Below are 19,983 nucleotides of genomic sequence, written 5' to 3'. Positions count from 1 at the left end.
AGGAATGAAGAGAATTGATTGTATTCTCAGACTGCATAAATACCAATTTAGTGACTGTAGCTATTATGGAACACAGTTTCTATGGCAACCGATTTGCTAGATTCCAACAGAAGCGTTCCCACGGTGACACGCGAATGCCGGGGAAAGAAAGATCCTCCAGAGTGCCAGCGCTCGCGTGTGCTGGCTTTTCCAGTGCAAATCGGATTTACTTTTAGTATGCAGCGAATAGATTGTTCAGACCTAGGTGTCATAGGCTATACTAAGAAGCACTCCATCATTCAGTAGTCATGGAATATTTATTTGTTTGTTTGTTTGCTTATTGTCGTGTAAAATAACACAAAATTGCGAATGTCGTTGAGAAAATGGCACAAAAATGGTGCATTGTTATAACGGGTGACAGGCTGTTTTATTTTCATAAACATTTAAAACGCCTCATAAATTGGACTTTCTACGAGAAAAGAAACGTTCAGACGGAACAAAAACTATCTCCCAAGTTTTTCCTCAATTATTACGCTACTTCATAATTACTTTTTTTCAAAAAGGATTTTCCCAATCAAGCGAAACTATTCACCTCTCCTGATGCACTAAGACTACGATCGATATACTTCGCCTGAACTTCTGTGTAAGGCTCATATGGACCTTACATATCCCACAGCCTGGAGTTCCACATTCCAAAAATATTATTGTTGTAAAATATACTTAGAGCTGTCACATTTCCATTCTGCTTATTCAACACGTGTTACCTTTCAAGTAGTGCTTTGTCGTTTTACTTTTTCCAGACTAAGCATCGTCACTGAGAAAGCCTCGCAATATCGCAGATTGTCCTTGAGCATCCCGGGCGTATAGGTTTGGTTTCCACATTGGTAGGGACCAAATCAGCCCCAAACCCCCCGCCCCCCAACCACATAAACACAGACTTCAAAAAGAGTATTCACTGAATACCCAAAAATATCAACTGAGCATTACATCAGAATTGCAACCAAATCCAAATAACTAGACAACAAAAAAAGGCTTTCAAAATAAATTTATTATAAAAATGGGATGTAAAAAAATTACCAAAATAAGAGTGCAAGAATTAAAGAAAATGGGCAAAAATATAATAACAGACTATTGGGTAAAAGAAAACTCGTAAAATCGTAAAAGAAACACTTAGGGTCTTTTACGAAACAAAATCACGACGCATTAGTTATATAGATTGGTGCCAGCGAAGTGAATGTTAAATTTTGTGCGTAGCGCATTGAGGTATCACAAATCATAAAAAGTTAACCGACACCGGGTTACGTGCAAAAATTGTACCAAACAATCATCAGAAATTCTCACGGTGTGAGCTAAATAAACAAATCTAACGATATGGGTAACCACTCACGGTCCTCCCCAGTGGCTTCATGTTCCCTCCTGGGAGCCATAAACCTTGCGTGAACCTGCAGATTAGAGTTTATCTCTTTTTTTGTTTCCTTCCTTCATCTCCTACGTGAACATTGAGACAGACAAGCAAGGAAACGAAACACCATTGGAACGCACCCTTGATTTCCCCCAACAGTTGTCAGCAGGAGGAAACGTTTTGCTTTTAATTGTACTCTGAGGATCGTAACATGAAAATATTTGGAAATCGCAAAAAAATATTGGTAACAGTTCGGTGCTCCCACGGTATTGGTATGGACATGTCCCTACCGTCCATATCCAAACTTACACTCTCGTTGAGCATACTGTAATCAATAAAAACATTCTTCTTTGTAATTTCACACATTATTGTTTAGTCCTTTATGTCGATTGGCATTTTGCTTAGCATCAATTTAAGTGAGTTACCGCTTCTTTAAACAGTGCCCTACCTTAGTTCACGAGTATTCCACAAGATAAAAAAACATGAATCCCTCCCCCCCCCGCTATCCAGATATTTTGTATAATTGTTAAGAATTAATCATAAGAACAGATTATTCGAATAGCCTACGCAAAAGAACCATAGGAACTATCACGCACGCATTTAGTTTCCAGGGGGACATATTTTACTGGGGGAAGAAAAAAAGTTTGCATTTCTCTGGGTTGATGTATCGGACCAGCCAGCTTTCATTACATAATTATCAAAATATTGGAAACGGACTCATATTTTCTAGTTGAAATGCTAATGTTCATTAGCATTCATTAGTTCATGGGGGGTTTTACTAGCTACCCAATACGTAAACTAGGAAAGAAATACATGTGTCGTTATCGGTTATCTGCAACACTTTCGCTCAGCGTGTGAAAGTACAGTACATCTCATCAGTAAGTTAACCTTCATATAGCAAAGTACATAGCATCAATCGACATTTGTGGTTATCCGAAAATACGGATATTGATACATTAACATTGAAACCAGTGGTTAAATTTAGCGAAACTGTGAAACGCATGATAACGCGTGTTTTGAGTTGAGACGTCCTTTAATTATTTGAATTCGACTGAAATGTCAATAGGAATCAATATGTAGACTAAAGTCGTAGACCGCTGAGTTACTCTTCTGGAAATTCGGCTTTCATATGGATTTTAGAAGGTTGCACGGAATCTGCCGATTCTGTCTGTGCTGCTAACAAATTCCTGTACGTCGATTAGTCATTAATACAGATCAGTTTATATTAAGTGAGAGAACTTTCTAAGGTCCAGTGTTTTGGTTTGTGAAGTCGCTGTTGGGGGATCACACTGAATGATTTTTTTTAAATCATGTAGTTAATTGATTTTTAAGCTGTTTCATTTTGTTCTATTAAGCCACACAATATTGGGTCAACATGAAAACTCTGCACTTATAAAGTATAGGTGGAATTTGAACAACCAGCATTGGAGGTATATAATAACAGTGCTACCCACTGAGCCACCATATGCTTGCATAGCCTATATATAATTTCAGAGGTTCACCATGCTCTTACTATATAACATGAAAACTAATAAACCAGAAATTTTGCTCTACTCTGTATGTCCACCTACATTGGTCCAAGTGCAAAGTTAACTCTTTGGCATATTTGAGGACCTTGCTTAATCGGCCAAGAGATATGTAACTATTTTGCTGATGATGGGATTTGAACCCACAACCTTCTGTTTACAGGTACAGTGTCTTAACCTGCTGAGCCGCACAGTAACATCTGCTGTTTGCAGGAACACAATCTTGTTTCTATCATCTACTGTCAGAATGGCAGGAAGAGGGCGTGGCAGAGGTCGCGGCCAGCTGACTTTCAACATAGAGGCCGTAGGCATCGGGAAGGGGGAGAACCTGCCGCCTTCCACTCTTCAGCCAACCCCACTCTTCCCGGTGAGAATATTAAAGCTGTTTGTGAGTTTCACTGCTGGACAAATCTGCCTCTCCTGCATGCCGAGGAGGTTGCATTGTGTATGTGAGGTTTTGATGCTTGGCCATTTTTTGCCCAAAGCCCATGGAGCACAAGCCAGTGCCCCTACAGACAAGCGAGGAGGCAGAGTACATGTTGGCCCTGAAGCAGGAGCTGAGGGGAGCCATGAAGAACCTGCCTTTCTACATCAGGCCAGCAGCACCCAAGAAAGGTCAGCCAAGTGACCAGGCAGCTTCTTGTGGCCTGAATGTTTCCTTAATCAGGCTCAGGGTTTAATTTGGGGATTTGTATGCAGTCCTTAAATTTTTACATTTGTATTTACTTTCATTTAGTAAATGCTTTTGTCCAAAGTGATGTACAATTGGTGCAAATAGAACAGTGCAAACATATGTGCCGCTGAAGAATCGAAAAGGTATCAATACAGCTAGGCTGAGCTTCCAATGAATGCCAAGCTACAAGGGTAAGCAGAATTGGAGAAAGACCATAGTAAGACTATTAATTGACCAGAAATGCAACATTCAGGGAACATAGAGACATCGAGCTAGTAGAGGAATTCCTGGAGCAGGTGAGTCTTGAAGGTGGAGAAAGGAGTCTGATGACCAAATATGGTCCAGGAACTCATTCCATCATCAAGGAACCACAGAAAAGAACCAACTGTAGTGACACATCTTTACAGCCCTTTCAGGCAGGCCGGCCCTCTTGGGGTGGAAGGTTATCCTGGGTGGGAGGGGTTGTGTGTTATAGGGGCTCGACTGAACAAATTTTGTCCTGGGAATCATGCTCGGCGGGCCTGCTTTCAGGGTTACCAGCATGCTGTGACACCCTGTATATGGAGGACGTGTTCTGCTTGGCAGGCAGGAGGCCAGGCAGCCTGACTTAGGGCCATTTTGGGTGTGTGTGTGGGGGGGGGGGTGCACTGGGGACACAGAGATGGAATGGAATAAGTTGGGGTAGAAATGGGCTTCCTGTGTTGTCGCCTCCAGATGTGGAGCGCTACTCGGACAAATACCAGGGTGCGGAACCAACAGACAACACCATCGAATGGGATCCAGGTGAGGTTCGTGCCTGTGACCGGGGAGTATGATGAATGTTATATAAAAAATTTGGGTTAAATACAACGGTTTGTAATAATAAATGCACACTACTTGTGAAAACATTGTGTGGTTCGTCAGCTACAGTACAGCACCGTATGTAGTTACTTTTATTTTCACTGTATGATTATTATGTAGTAGATTGTTGTTTTTCTGGTTTACTTTTAAATTCAACTTAGTCAGACTTTGGGAGCAGATCTCGTTCATAACCTTGGGATGGCCTGTACTTGTAAGTTGGAGCACAGAGGAGCCTTTACCATACCTTTACCATACCTTTACCATATGTAGACACTCCCTGGGTTTATCAGAACATAACTCCATCGTAAGGTGAAAATACCGTACGGTGAAAATGCATTTTAATACAGTATACCTAACCTAACAGACATCATAGCCTAGCCTATAGCCTACCTTAAACATGCTTAGAGCACTGGCCTACAGTTAACACAAAGACTATTTTATAACAGTGTTGAATATCTCTTGCAATTTACTGAATAATCGTACCCATCATTTCATAAAGCCGAAATATCGTAAAACGGACCATGGTAAAATGGGTGTGGTCTGTAACTAACTAAGTAATAACAGAAATGGCGTTTGATTGAAATGGCCGTCGTGACTGACCTGTGGGTGGCGTCACACATTTTCTCAGCGTTAGTCTCAATGCAAAGTGTGTGACTCTTGATCGGTCCCCATTTTCCCAGACTGGAAGAGGCTGCCTCGGGAGCTGCGGGTCAGAGTGAGGAAGCCCCTAAAAGACAGTGAGAGCACCCGCCGGCTGCCGCCTCACTCTTGGGGGGGGGGGGGGATCATTGGGGCACTCGTGCCTAGCAGAGATCTTGAAAGTTATTATCTGAATAGGACATATTTATTGAAGTATATGTGACGAAAGTTCTGGTCTTTAGTTTGATTATTCTAGTGCACTTGGTTGATCTGTGTCATATATCCATATGTGGATCTAGGTCCAGACTCAGTCCGGTGGCATATCTCCAAATATGGATCTAGGTCCGGTAGCATATCTCCAAATATGGATCTAGGTCCTGTGGCATATCTCTCTGGCATAGCTAGCTTTCCTCATCAGTTAGTTCATCCCATCAGTCTCCATCACTTTGAAATTTTCCACGAGCAAACAGTAGTGAAGAACATGGAACTGGGTATAGCCGGCTAGTACGACAAGTTTTCTGCACTTAAGGACTTTAGTCTTCTTAAGATAAACAGCTTGTGACAAAGCACTCCACCATAAATAATTAGATGTCCTTTCCTGGTTCCTGCCTTCACTCTGGCTCTCCATCCTGCCATAGCCAGTGATCTGTCTCTCCCCTTTCCATACCTCCATCCTGCCATCGCCAGTGATCTGTCTCTCCCCTTTCCATACCTCCATCCTGCCATCGCCAGTGATCTGTCTCTCCCTTTTCCATACCTCCATCCTGCCATCGCCAGTGATCTGTCTCTCCCTTTTCCATACCTCCATCCTGCCATCGCCAGTGATCTGTCTCTCCCTTTTCCATACCTCCATCCTGCCATCGCCAGTGATCTGTCTCTCCCTTTTCCATACCTCCATCCTGCCATCGCCAGTGATCTGTCTCTCCCCTTTCCATACCTCCATCCTGCCATAGCCAGTGATCTGTCTCTCCCCTTTCCATACCTCCATCCTGCCATCACCAGTGATCTGTCTCTCCACTTTCCATACCTCCATCCTGCCATCACCAGTGATCTGTCTCTCCCCTTTCCATACCTCCATCCTGCCATCGCCAGTGATCTGTCTCTCCCCTTTCCATACCTCCATCATGCCGTTATTCTAAACTTATATTCAATCCTCCCCCTTTACTCCCTCTTCTTCTGCCAGAGCTTCCTCTTTAGATCCCTCATTATGGGCCTGACCTCATCCCATTAGGAAATCCCTCTTGTTCAGGAATGCCTTAGTATCCTTTACCATCCAGTTGCTGGTTATTTGGGTGACAGTAAACTGTTTTCTGATGAATAATTGAGTCCACGCAGAAGTTGATGTAGTCAGTGATGCAGTCAGGGAGCCCATCGGCGTCCTCAGCCCACAGAACAAATCCCCATCTGTCATGTCCAGGCAGTTCTGGAGAGCATTCTGGGTTTTATTTGGACCATATGCTCTCGGCCTTGATGGCAAGGGGCCGCGGCCGTAGGTGGGACCTGTGTTTGAAGATGTATAGGAATGCGGTCTGAATGGACAAAGAGTGGGAGGAAAAAACTATATGGATCCCATATGAGGTTGATATTAACCTCCTGCAGTTTATTTTTATATAGTTCCAAGGCACTTGACAAGAGTGTGTGGCAGTCGATTATTATACCTTCTGCACAAAATGGTGCATGAAACAGGGGGAAATGGAAGAGGGAAAGAATTAATGCCAGAAGACAATGGAGGGGAGGGACCAAAAACCTCTGTGGGTCGACTGACTGGCCAGGCCCCCCCCCCCCCCTCCCCCCCGGGCGTGCTGACGTCATTTAAAACAGAGAAAACGAGCCTGCTTTAATAAAGGCAAAGTGTAAGATGTGCATTTCCATTTATAGCAGAAAATGTCCAGAATAAGATGCGGTTAGTCATTGGTTCGCGGCCCCGTGGTGGCCAGGCAGTGTGCTAAGGGGTTTGCATGGAGATTCTCAATGCCGTTCAGATGCATGTGAGCAGATGGGAGCCACCAGGCACACATGGCTTCAGGTGCCCCCCTCCCTCGGTCACTCACAACCCCAGGGAGGTCAGTGGGGTGCCTGCTGAGAAATACAAAATGCCCCTCGCTGTCAGCTAGCACGTAGCGTCCGATCGCCAGCGGGAATAATTTTCCGATCCGTCTTGCCCTTTTCTTTTCCGCAGCGAAGTGCGGGGTGCTTGGGGTGCTGACATTTCAGATACATCGATCCGGGTTGGGGTTGGGGGTGGATTCGGTAAGTCCCCGTGAGCCAAGACATATTTCCTCTCCCTTCAGGGGCTCCGCCAGCGCCAAAATGTGCCAAAAAGCCCCGCGTCGATAAGGAGGAGATCATCCGAAAGCTGGAGGTACGAGCTGGCCGCTGGCTGGAGAGAGCTCTGCTCTGGCCCGGCCTTTGTTCACTGCGGGTTGTCTCATCCCGCTCAATACAATCTGTCAGAACACTGCCACATCCTCCTGCTGATGTGTTATTTAACCTGGCCGCTGAACACCGGCCAATTTAAACGCCAGGCTTTATCTTGGAAAGTCGCATCTTATCACAGGGAACATGGATCAATACATCATCATTCCACCTTCATTTTGGGTTTGTTCGCACATGGATGCTACTGCCATTGGTTGTAGATCATAGAGTAATGCCTTTATGCGACTGGCCGAACGTTACAAACGGTGGCTCACCTTGTTGACATATTCTTGGTCACATGACATCGTTCTGATAGGAGGACGGGTGGAAAGTGTTTCCTAACAAACAGTAGCCCCTCCAGTCACACAATGCTCTGTTTGCAGCATTTCAACAACTGTTCATGGCAGTGTAATAGATGAGCTGTGAATCATGTTCTTATCGTCGCCACCTTAATAGCTTGTTAATTTGTCAGAAGTGGTTTCACACATGTGGATCCCATTGGATTGTATCGGTGCTCCGTCGCAGACCAATCACGGTTCAGCATAGTCTGTCAGGGTCTTGCTGGAGTAACCCCGCATCGTCCATCATCTTTTCTGACGTGTTTTTTTTTTCTCCCCCCCCCTCGCAATGTATATTTTGTCGATCAAGACGCTTGAGAAGAAAGAGGAGGAGCTGAGTTCCGATGAGGAGGAGCGGAAGGAGAAGCAGGAGGAGGAAGAGCAGGAGGGCGAGGAGGAGTATGACGAAGAGGAATTTGAGGAGGTCAGTAGTGTGGTGTGACCCAAGCGAGGCTTATTTTGTGACGTCAGCGTCAAGCAAACCACTGATTGGCCTTTTTATTTTCGGTCAGGAGACAGACTACATTATGTCTTATTTTGACAACGGGGAGGAGTTCGGTGGAGACAGTGATGACAACATGGACGAGGCCATTTATTGAGAGACGAGAAGATGTGACAAAGCTTCCAGAGGACTGAAGACAGACAAACTGAATTGAATGAACCTAGATCTTTCAGGTGACCCACAAGCTGAGCATTCCAGAAACAAGAAGACCTGTAATCTGTATCCAGATGAAGACTTTGCGAGAGTTGTTAGGGGGCAGCGAGTGGATCAGTAGGCCAAGCCTCTGTACCTATGATCAGAAGGTTGCCGGTTTGAGCCCTGGGTGCTGCTCTGGGCGGCTGCCCTTCACAGCCAGCTTGCTCTCACCTACAGAGAGCAAATAGGAGGAGGCATAAAGAGACCTTCCCCATGGCGATCGATGTCAGTTATTATGCGGCTGATGTTTCCGCAGAAAATAACCTTGTGGATTTTTCTGCAAGTGCAGAAACGTCCATGTCGACGACTCCGTTTCGGTCGGCGTTGGTTTTAACACGACATTTTTAATTCAGAAAATCTTAGACACTTCTGTAGTGTAAGTTGCACATTTTGTAATAGCCCTGTTCTTCAGCAATTGATTACAGTCAGTGGTTGTAGGATGAAGTGTAGTTTTTACATTGACCAGCAGGTGGGGTTTGGTATTATGTTCTGTGACTTTAATGTTTCTGTCATCCTGTTTGTACTGTGTTTAAACAGTATTTTTATGCAGAGCCTGTACAGTTTGGAGCATCTGTGTAACCTGTCGTTACTTTTAATTAGTGCCAAGCCGGAATGTCATGCATAGCTTGTAAATGTGCTTCAGAAGCTTGATGTTCTTTACCATCCTGCTGTCCGATTTTGCTATAAACGCTTCCCTTCGAAACTCATCACTGTGCGCTTTATTCTTCTGTGAACTGGCCCTTTTCACACACACACACGTCGAAATGTGCATTCGTTCATGTTCATCTATCAAACTCTTCTAGGTCTGTCGCCTCCGTATTTGTGTCACCTGCTGCAAAAAAATCATCTGTTGCTTACAGTACAATGCCTGTCCTGCCAAACTCAAATTATCGAGTTTCCCCAAAGCAAACACAGCATTCGATTTGTTATCATTCCAGACCGCTGCCCTCAGAGACTGGAGCAACTTGCTTTACACGTTAAAATTAGAACGATTTTTGCCATTGCAGGCTTTTAAAAACCTTATTAACACAGTTATATGTTTCATATCTGAATAATTACTGATGAAAACATTACACGCTTATACTGTATTTTGTATTTGTAGTTTTGTGTTTGTATTATTTGTTTATATGTGTCTTTATCTTTTTACCCCTTTGTCCTTAAAAGGTTTTTTTGCCTTTTTCCAGGCTGTCAGTATAAATAAGAAATTGTTCTTAGTGACTTGCCTGGAAAAATAAAGATTAAGTAAATAAGTAAGTTGTATGATTGTTGTAACAGGGCTTTTAAAGTGTCATTGGGATGCAGCAGCTCCCTTTAAGGGCTCATGTCCTCTCACCGCAGCATGTTCCCTCAGTCCCGAAAGATGACCTGCTTTCACGGGGAACATTTCTTTCATTTTTAGTCCGCGATCAGAGTCAGAAGATCAGCCATGTTACACAAAAGAGGAAAAAGCCTGGATAGGAAGTGGCAGCAAGCGGCTAATGCCAGGCAGCCAGCTCCTGTCAGCGTGCAGGACACCGCAGGCTTGGTGGACCCAGTGATAAATGGACGAGGGTCTCAGCATTTGGTTACTGCTGTGGTGAGTTACCAAGGGGCAGTGGACAGTGTTGATAAGGCTATTGAAGACAGGCGGGTGAGCGGTTCTTGTTAAAGAATACCACACTACTCTTCTGCAGTTTGGTCATACTGTCAAGACTTCTGGCTCCTTAACTCCCCTTAAAATGGCTCAAGCTTTAAGTCTGTGTGTGTGAAATGGGGTTTCAGTCAGCAATGGGAGCTGGTTTGCAGCTTTCGGATAATGATGTTTAATTATGACTCTGATTACTTTCCCATTGGCTATTCTGTGTTCACATGGGCTGTTGAACACCAATCGGAGATGGGAACAGGGGTACCAGGGTGAAACGAGAGCCCCACATAGCTCAGTGCTGTATCGGTGCCACAGGGAGCATCTCCCATGGCATACTGGTGTGTGACATCTGTCATGGGTAGCCCTGCCCCATCAGCTTTCTGAGAATCCTCCAGGCTGGCATGGGGATCGGCACGTACTCGAGAGTATTTGAGGGGAGGGAGGGGGCATCGGCGGAGGCAGATGTCGACCAAAAGGAAAGTGCCGATTACGAGGGTGTGGGTTTCTAAGGGTAGTCACTTGAAGCACGGTTCACCTAGCTGCTTACGGAGAAACACGATGGTATAAACAGGTTACGTGCAGCTTTGTCAGATGTGCAGGAGAATTGTGGGTAAATGAGTCATATTGAAAACAATTAGGCCACTTCAGGTTATTTTTAATTATGTGTTAAATGTCAGAAGGAAAACTGCAAAGATCCCCACGCACCTTGCAGGGCAAATGCGACCAATAGACGTGCATCCTTTACAGTGCCGCTTAAATGTCAGGCCCAGGGTGTGGCAGTGATAATGAGCCCCTGCTCAGGTCCTTCTGCTGCAGGGGTTACAGGTCAGCAGGGTCTGGACTGAAGCCAGTCACAAAAAAGGACACGGGTTCAGTTTCCTGCGGTTTTCCTTTTCGGATCAGTCTGTAAACAGTGCGCAGTAGGTCACGGATACCCTGCAAAAGCACGTACCATGCAAGATCGCCACATAGCCAGCTTAGCATACTGTGTTTTGTTTACTCAAATGTACAGTAGGTTAGTGCTACTATGCAAGATCGCCACATAAGTACACTAGCACAGTGTGCTTTTTCTGAAATGTACACTAGATAAGTGTTACATTCTATGCTATAGAAGCAATTCTTTACGTTGCAAAAAAAAAGCTTCACAATGTAAATTTAAAGCATAGGGCTACGCTTTTATCTACTGATTTACTCTTTGTTACACAGGAATGCTTATTCATAAAACCATTATTCAGTGGTGCCCTTCAAGTAGTAATAGGGATTAAATATCTACTGGGGCAAAGGAATATGCGTTTTTTTGGAGGGGAGGGGGATTCAACGCTGGCTGTACTGCACTGTGAGCCAGGAGTGGGTTTGATTACATGTCCATCAGACGTGCCAGAGCCTGATCTGACCCCGGTACCATGCTGGAGAAGTACAGTCTTCTAGCAGGGGAGGTTCGAGTTGAGACAGGACAGATGCATGAGCGTACCGGCAACAATTTCCTGGGGGGGGTCGGGAGTACAAACCCAGCGTCTTTTTTAGCAAATCCAAATTAGTCTGCTTGACCTTACTGGGAAATTGGGCTTTTTTCCTGCTGTGGGTGTGAATACTTCAGCCCTGCCATTTTACTCTGCTGTCAGGGACTGCAGTTGCACTTTGAAACGCTCGACTACATTCCTTGCAATTCGTTCACTCTCGCTGCGTCGATATGTTTATGCGTCACATATTAATCCTTCGTGCTGAAATAACTTTACGGTGTCCTTACCGCTAAGTGCCGATAACGACGGGTTTACATAGATAAAATAATGCAGCGGCTGAGAACGTTAACAGTACGGCCTGTGGAGGTAAACAGTGACCGCCTGTTAGCACCATGCTGCTGCATACTGCTCGTCGGCATCACACGAAATGGCTGATTCGTCAGTTTTAAACTCGTCTTCTGGGGGGGGGGAAGGGGGGGGGCGTCCACAGCCTGTTTTATTCGGCACGTCAGCGACACTTGAGATCCACAACCTGCAAATGGGCAGCATGCTTGTAATTCATAGAGCTGTGGTGGTGGTGGGGGGGGGGGGGGCATTCAGGCACCATCTCTCTGCTTTGCTTCTGCCCCAGAGATCAACTGGGAATAAAACCATTGAAGTCCAACTGTCATGCCTAAGCTAGATGGTGGAAGATGGTGGCGGACCGAGAAGCAGCGTCAATACGCAGAGGGCCTGAGAGAGTCCATGCGCCGTCAGCCCTTCTCTCCGCTGTCCGTAGCAGCGATGGCAGGCCACGATGAGGCTGGATCCTGTCTTGGGAAACACAGGACAGAAGGCCGGAGACACTCTGTCATCATTCAGTGCTTGGAAAACAAGCCCATCGAGTTAATTTAGGCCTGTGTAATGGGGTATCGTATAAATGCAGTGAAAGACAGGTAAGTACTGTAGCAAATGTTCAAGCTCTCTGAATCACACCCGTCATGAGACTCGCGATTGTTAAGGCTCCCCTGCAACCCATAGTGTCTTAAGCATTTGCATTTTATTTATTTAGCGGAACCAGCCAGTCCGTGGAGCGACTGAGGGTCAAGGGCACAAAGATGAAGTCGCTCCGCCTTTGAACCCACGGCCTTCTGATCACGGACACAGTCCCAGCCCACGGCGCCACATACTGTCCCAACACCTAACATGATACCTTGCTGTTAGGCTAAATTCACGAGGGGGGGGGGGGGTTCCTAGCTACTGAAAAGATCGGGGGGTAAGTCAAGTTTACCTGGGGCTTTTGAAGGAAGATAATTGGCATCGGGGCTAAAATACTGTGGCTAAGGGCACCCATGCTAACGAGTGCTTTATTTTAATGGGCAGGATGCCGCTCGTGTGACGAGCGCAAGATAAATCAGCCATTTTCTGCATTTTGTCAGCACGTCCCTTCAATTAGCTACACCAGGGCGTATTTTGCATGACGCAGTTAGGGATTATGACCGGACATCCAGTAGCCCCTGAGCAGAGCTCTGACGCACTGTGGAAATGCCGTACACTTCTCTGTCTCTGAAAATAGCCTGACCACGAGAACATCAGGTGAGTGGTAGGTGCCCGGTGCCGATTGTCTGCCCTGCGTGTGGTTGCCGGGTCACACACGGACCGGGTGACATCTTGGTTGCTGTCTCGGGGGCGGGTACATGGCGGGGGTTGTGAGTCCCGATGGAAAGCGGGTCAACGCTTCGACAGTTAATACTGCTCTTTTGTCTAAGTGTCTTACAGGTACAAATCGTTCCAGCAGAAGAAGGGACAGTATCTGTCAGTGTCCTATTGTTCATGGAAGATTGATGCTTATGTATGACGTCATCTTTTCCCAGATGTTTTGCTGTCGTCGACCATCCATCCATCTGCCTCTTTAAAGCGTGTTTCCCCGTCAGTCGGTTTTAAATGCAGGCTCATGCTTTTCTAAAAACGTCTGCGTCTAGCAGGATGACAGCACAGGCCACAGATATAGTATGTGGGCTGGTAATCAGCTAAAGCTCAAATAGAATCAGCTGAACATAAGGACAAAAATTTGCAATGCTGGTGGACAACCTATAAAGCAAACTGCGGGGCAACTGAGATGCATTATTTACTGTTTGCAGCCCCTCACAATCTAACAAGAGTAATAATGTTCACGTATATGTTTTCAACTTTGAGGACTTGTGTAGTGTCCGCAAAATCTTAGATGCCATTGCACACTATCCATCTTTCATATTGATCCTTTTCATCCATTATTTATTTTCAATAAGTGCTTATCCAGTGCAGGAGCTGCACAGAGGAGACCTTGTACAAGATGCCAGTCCATCATAGAGCTCACACACACTCACACACACAGACACACACACACACAGACACACACAGACACACACACACAGACCGAAGCGCCTACCTTATAGACACAATCTGTGTGTCTCTGTACTGTGGCAGGTAAGCAGTGAGACGGCCACATGATCACTGGGATAGCGGGCGAACTTCACACTCGCACACAGCAGGGAGGATTGATGCTTTTTGAAAATTGTAAATAGACAGACTCTCAGCAAACGCCTTTCTTAGTCACACTCATCGCAGAATATTTACTCTTTCAGAAATGAGCTTGAAATATACAAACATAACTATGATGGGAGCTGTGCTAGAGCACCTGCGAGGACGACTCCATGGCTTCCTGCCGACTGGCGGCCCTGTCATTATTATCATCAGGGATATGGATCTTTGCTCAAGTGAAGGATTGTGGGTAGACGCAATTGGTTTCTGCTCCATCCAAATATTATCTAACCGTCTTGCCCAAGAAGCCTGGGTTAGCTTTCTGCATGGTCAGCTTGTATTTCATATCCCAAATGGGTTTGGGCATTTTTTCAAACCTACACCAGGGTCATAGGTTCAAGTTGCAAGAGATCCGTTCCTCTTCTCTCCTTGAGGCTTACTTGCCTTGGAGGACACCATCAATTTGCTCAAATGTTGGCGTTAAATGTTCTTTTCCTCCAGGACAATGAACGGATCCTCAGGACACAGGGAGTAGTGGACGGGATGGTGGAACTTTGGACTGAAAGTGAAGCATCACTAAACCAGACAATGTGGGTCAAACTGAGGACCAGCAGGCAATAAGCAAAGAAGTGAAATACATCATCATCTCTTAATGCTGATACGTCTTGCTACTCTACTTCATATTAATCATTGGTAGCTGATGTTGTGTGTTGGGCGGGGGGGGGGGGGCTTGTTCTCTGACCTCAGCCCTCCTCCTGAAACATCTGTGCTTCTCCCCATGATTCACTGACGAAAAAAGCGTAAACCAGTTCAATGATATATATCAATAACAGATTAAGATGTTGTTTCCTGCTGATGTTGCATTACTCCCTGCATAGTAATGAATACTCTGAATGTAGACTCAGCCAAAATCCTTTTTTTGTAAGGTAGCCGCTAAACATAGGCAGTGCCAGGGCTACTCCAGGCTGAGGAGGAGAGCAAACATGAAATAATGCTGTTCTGGGACCATCTTCGGGTTTAATCGGCTTGGTGTATGTTTATAAAAGCCCTGAAATTATTCCCCTCAGTAAATACAAGGCTAAGACATGGGGACTGATGCTGTCACCAAAATATCCACAGCAGTTATTGTTTCATCAGTAGATTTGTATAGAGCGCCCTGCATCCTACTTAATATTCTGCAGCGCGTCTTGTGACTCACCAAGAAAGCCTGTCTGAGGTTCTCTTAAGAGGATATCTAAGCCGCTACATCTCCCGTGAGGACACCTGCAGTCCTGCACTATTCCGCTCATTCTCACGCCCCGTCTCCCACGTTTCCGCTGCCTGTCTGCCTGCGTTATGCAAAAGGTCGGAAAAACGAAGTACGTATCCCAGGAAAAGCGACAGCAATATGGAAGAGAGGAGACATAAGCAGGCTAACAGAATTTAAGGGGATCTGTTGCTAGTTTCATTGTACAGATTTATTAATTTTTTTCCAAAAAGGCCTCTCCATGCTGGTCATGTTATTGAAGGCTGTGTTTTTTATATGTAGTATTTTTTTCAATCTGGTCACTCCGCTCCAAACCCATACGAGGCCCCACCCTGCAGTTCCCCCCCTCTGCACTTTGCCCCCCCGCGTGTAATCAGCTGTACTGCTTTCACTCCCACCTTTCCCCTTCTAAGATCACTCAGCCCGGTCTGTGATCTCGCTCAGGGGCTCTGGTGTTAAGGCTCAAAGACTCTCCTAATGGGCTTTAGCCCGAATGGGCCCTGATGGCGTTTTTTTTCCACGGCCGCTGGGCCGGCATCCCGGGAACGTACCGTCCGCTGAGCGCTCGGCCGTGGAAGTGCGCCGCTGCCTCGGTGGGAAGTCAACCTGTCCGCAGCGCGCCGGTGCTGGGGGGCACAGGTGCAGAACACAAACAAGACTGAATGCACACAAAAAAGCAGCAGGAAACCAGACCAAACAGGGAAGCCTGATGCCGCAGCTCGTCAGAGACTCATCTTGCCACACGCTGGCACCGTTTCCCCGTCAGAGGCGGCTGCTACCCCGGGATCACCGGAGATTTACTGCCACCCTGCACCTGTTACTCAGCTCGGTGCACCACAGTCAACGACACTCACACTCCTGTTCAGTTTTGCACGCTTTCGCTATCTGGTGAACAGAGGATTGTGTAGCTAATTTTCCCATTTGTAGCTCTGCCAAGTATGTCACTACAGATTTATGAAAGGGGGGGCTAAGCACTCCTTATGGGGAGTGTGGTTTTATGCAACTCTGCATAGGACAACCAGACATTGTAAATAGATGCATAGATGGATGGATGAGAACACATTGTGTAAGGACATATTTATTTGGAGGGGAGGGGTGAAGAACATTTCAGTGAACTACCCCCCTCCAACCAAGCCTGCAATTTTGTCAAACATTGGCCCAAAGGGTCAATGGGACCTATTATTTACACCGCTGAGCTCCCCAAAGACTGGTATCATAGTGCAGCGTAGTACAGATTTAGAGAAATGCAACAGCTTCACACACAAAGCTGACCACCACATTTATCCAGGGTGGGGGCTCCAGTTTCACTAATATATAAGGTCTGTACATGCTGGCATCATGTGTGAGTTTCAGTGATGTGGCCTTTTTTAGGACTGCAATGCCGCGGTGGGAGGGCAGAGCGGGCCGAGGCACACTGCCACACGCAGCCGCTACATAACTGCTAACTTTAACACTGCGATATCAATATTCTCCTGTTGCTATCGTATCATTTAGAACCGCCGCCTCACACATCTGTGCAAGTTTGTGTCAATAAAAAAGACTTCAGTGGAATCAAGGTTAAGAAAACGGACGAAGCAACAATTTATTGAAACATAACCAAACGACTGCAGCGTAGTAATTTAAAGCAAAACATCAGGGTTTAAACAGACTTCTGTTACGCTGTCATCCAGCACGTATTGTTACTGCATCAGTACAACAACTTTAATTATAGGGTTTCACCTCACAATCTTGGCAGTGAAAATCTTGTTATTCTTTGATTTCCACTTTATCTTTTTTTTTTAGATTGTCTTTGCAGAGGGTTCAAATCTCTTGTGATCATTTCTGTTTATCCTGGCCACGATCAGAGGATTTCTCATTATAAAAAGATAAATATTGATTTGTTAAGATTGTGGTTTTTTCCCTATGTTTCTGAGCTAAGTCAACAGTGGTTAGAACATATAAATGTTCTTTCAGAGGTTCATTTGAGGGTTGTTTTGATATCAAGGAGGACCTAGAACGTTTCAGAAGCACATTTTCAATGTTGTTTTGCTCCTCCTAGTTTCCCATCTCTGTCTCTCCCTCTCATTCTCTCTCCTTCATACCAGTATGAGCCCATGGCTTCTATCAGCATAATCTATCCTTATTGCCCAATAACAGCAGATCATAAGGGAAGAGCAAGCAGAAATCTGTGTGCAGCCCTGAAAGTGCTGAATTTTGAAATTTTGGGTATGAGTCAAAGCAGTTGTCTGGAGTGGATACATGCTTACAAACCAATTTTTAGAAAGCAGAAGAGAAGTTAGTCACAATCATAAGCAGAAATAGTGCCGTCAGAAATCAGAAATAATGACTGCTTAACCATTTGAAAGAACTGATGAACACTATGCATCTGTAGCTGACTGACTCGAGAGTGCATCCACCTCAGTGCCCCTGGAGGGTCAAAGGCCGGTGCCCACATGTTTCAGCCTGTTGGTGTGTCTCTTCACTGAGGTGGAAAGCAGAGGAAGACCTTGGAGATCCACTGGAGATTCACTGATAGATTCTGGTCTGTAAGGCCTCATCTCGCCATCCTGACAAGTGGCTTTGTAATTGCGATATCTGGACAGGCATGTGCAAAGAGTTACTGGCTACTTCCAGTGTGGAAGGGGAGACACGAAGCAGTGGATCGAGCAGTTTTATAACTCACTGTGGGGCTAACAACACACCCTGAACCGTATCCGTCCATATCACACGACCATCCAAACATTTCTTTAGTACAAGGTCATGTTGTTCCTGCAGCCCATCCCCAGCCCTGTTGCATGGGGGAGGGGTATATTTTCCCGAATCCTGAAATGCCCCCTCCCCCCCCACAATCCTGGTTGGCACAATCTACAGAGAGGGGGTGCACCCCTTACCCACCCCTGCAGAATGTACCAAGGGGTGACATTCTGTCAGGGAGCCCAGAATATTTAGCTACGCCCCTACGCCTCAAAGCCAGTGTGGGGTACAAAGTAGGGCAGCACCCAGGATGGGGTGCCAGTCAATGGCAGGCCCACGCCCACACACATGCCCATGCCAGAGCACCCAGAGGAAACCAGCTGTGCCCAGGGAGGACAATGCCAGGGTTACCCGCTGTACCACCCACTGGGCGATACAGATCTAGGTGTTCGCATGACCCCTTCTTTCTTTTCGAATGTCTTGATATCCAGCTAACTCGTGACACTGTTAACATTGTTATCTTTCCACTACAGTAGGTTTCCATAACTCCAGAAGGTCATGGGCATTTGCATCTGCACAGCTTGTGATCTGAGCCTGAGAAGAGAAGTCGGCGGAGTAATTTACCAGATAAGGCTCAGCGACTTTGTAGGACTAAACTCTTTATTCGCTGGCCCATTAGTCATTCCCTCCCACAACACACAGAGGGAAGATGCACGGGATCATGCATCAACTAAATGACTGGGTGCAATGTCAGCACGTCAAAGACCTGAAAAACAGCAAGATTTGGAGATGTTTACGAAAAAAGGCACTGATGTGATCCGCAGTGCAGGTCGGACTGCGGGATGGATCCTTCAGTTTCTCCAATCATGCATGAAGAATCAGGAGAATCTGAAGACCAGAATGGATGAAATGTTACTGGAGTTTTCCTGTTTCTAAGTATGCTCATAGTGTTACAGGCTGACTGTGTGGAGTAGTGAACAGGCCAAAAGTTAGGAATCTGTGTGCAAATTGATGAATCTTAGGGGCATCTCACCCACCTGACACCTCCAAGGCTGCTGGTTTTCAGCTAACTGACGGTGCTGGATCCCTAATCTTTGATTTAATATGTATTTATTTGTGCGTATGGGTGTTTTCCTGTCCTCGGTCTCAGACCCTGTGTTGGAAGCAGATGGGTGGAAGACTTGTTCCCGGTTGATGTCATCATGTTGCCCCAGCCCTTACAGTATTTTTTCGGTTGGTAGATGTCCAGCATTGAGTCTTCAATCATTTATGAATTAAGCTTAGAATTTGGTGATCAATTGTCATCGTTGACACACCGCAGCACACAACACTGAATTGTGTCCTCTGCATTTAACCCATATGTGACAAAGTGACATAGCAGGGGCGGCTAATTCAGCGCCCGGGGAGCAGTGCTTGGGGGTGGAACCTTGCTGGTCAGGGATTCAAACCTGCAATCTTTCCATTACAAGTGCACATCCCTAACCATTAAGCCAGCACTGTCGGTGGTGCTATTTGCTGGTAATTTTTTAATTAGTGACACCTGTACTTATTGATCCTAATTGGATGCTTGTGGTGACAGGGCATTTCCCACCAATACAAAACACACACCACTCCTACATGACATTGGAACGAGGCACCTTTGATCATCCCTGTAGTGATCAGTGGGTTAGGTGATGGGAGGTATTCAAGACGATGCATGTGTAGGACACGCAGATGGGCTGTGTTATGGTGATCAGAAAACTAGAAGAAAGAAAAATATCTTCCACTAGTGTGGCAGTGGAATAAATAAAAGCATGAATTGCTGAGGAAGAAGTTCATCTCTTCAGAATGTCTCTACTCCTCCGCTGTGACCCTTAACATTCATCGTTCACGTTTTCCAGTAGCTGTGTGAACCTCCTCAGTCCCGGACCACTGACAGCCTGTCACTCAGCATTAAAGCTTCCACACCAGGTCCTCGGGGAGCCAAACAAGC

General features: G+C 45.8%; 1 protein-coding gene and 1 long non-coding RNA gene across 4 annotated transcripts; one reads left to right on the top strand and one right to left on the bottom strand.

The window, feature by feature from the left end:
* Positions 1–2,006: 2,006 nt before the first annotated feature.
* Positions 2,007–9,216, top strand: polr3glb (RNA polymerase III subunit GL b). Of its 2 annotated transcripts, none has more exons than XM_049026676.1 (8): positions 2,007–2,259; positions 3,154–3,274; positions 3,393–3,522; positions 4,295–4,363; positions 5,101–5,157; positions 7,351–7,421; positions 8,123–8,236; positions 8,325–9,216. In XM_049026676.1, the coding sequence occupies exons 2-8, from the start codon at positions 3,155–3,157 to the stop codon at positions 8,409–8,411; spliced, it is 648 nt and encodes a 215-aa protein (XP_048882633.1). In that variant the 5' UTR covers positions 2,007–2,259; position 3,154; the 3' UTR covers positions 8,412–9,216. The 2 variants fall into 2 exon arrangements, with proteins under 2 accessions (XP_048882633.1, XP_048882632.1); XM_049026675.1 differs by having other exon boundaries at positions 3,121–3,274.
* On the bottom strand, positions 5,643–6,167 carry LOC125749418 (uncharacterized). 2 transcript variants are annotated; one of them, XR_007399915.1, is made up of 3 exons: positions 5,997–6,059; positions 5,817–5,951; positions 5,643–5,726 (listed from the first exon to the last, which is right to left on the bottom strand). It is a non-coding gene; the product is annotated as an uncharacterized LOC125749418 (long non-coding RNA). The 2 variants fall into 2 exon arrangements; XR_007399914.1 differs by adding an exon at positions 6,087–6,167 and having other exon boundaries at positions 5,703–5,906; positions 5,997–6,041.
* Positions 9,217–19,983: the final 10,767 nt, after the last annotated feature.

The sequence above is a fragment of the Brienomyrus brachyistius genome, chromosome 9 (genome assembly GCF_023856365.1).
Source record: "Brienomyrus brachyistius isolate T26 chromosome 9, BBRACH_0.4, whole genome shotgun sequence".
Lineage (NCBI taxonomy): Eukaryota > Metazoa > Chordata > Actinopteri > Osteoglossiformes > Mormyridae > Brienomyrus > Brienomyrus brachyistius.
This window is presented reverse-complemented; position numbering and strand designations above follow the sequence as displayed.

What these genes read in the sequence shown, in the direction of transcription:
- polr3glb (XM_049026676.1), top strand. Translation starts at nt 3,155, where the DNA reads ATGGCAGGAAGAGGGCGTGGCAGAGGTCGCGGCCAGCTGACTTTCAAC. An exon ending in GAGGAAGCCCCTAAAAGACA is followed by an intron (nt 5,158 to 7,350) that starts GTGAGAGCACCC and finishes CTCTCCCTTCAG; the next exon opens with GGGCTCCGCCAGCGCCAAAA. An exon ending in AGATCATCCGAAAGCTGGAG is followed by an intron (nt 7,422 to 8,122) that starts GTACGAGCTGGC and finishes TTGTCGATCAAG; the next exon opens with ACGCTTGAGAAGAAAGAGGA.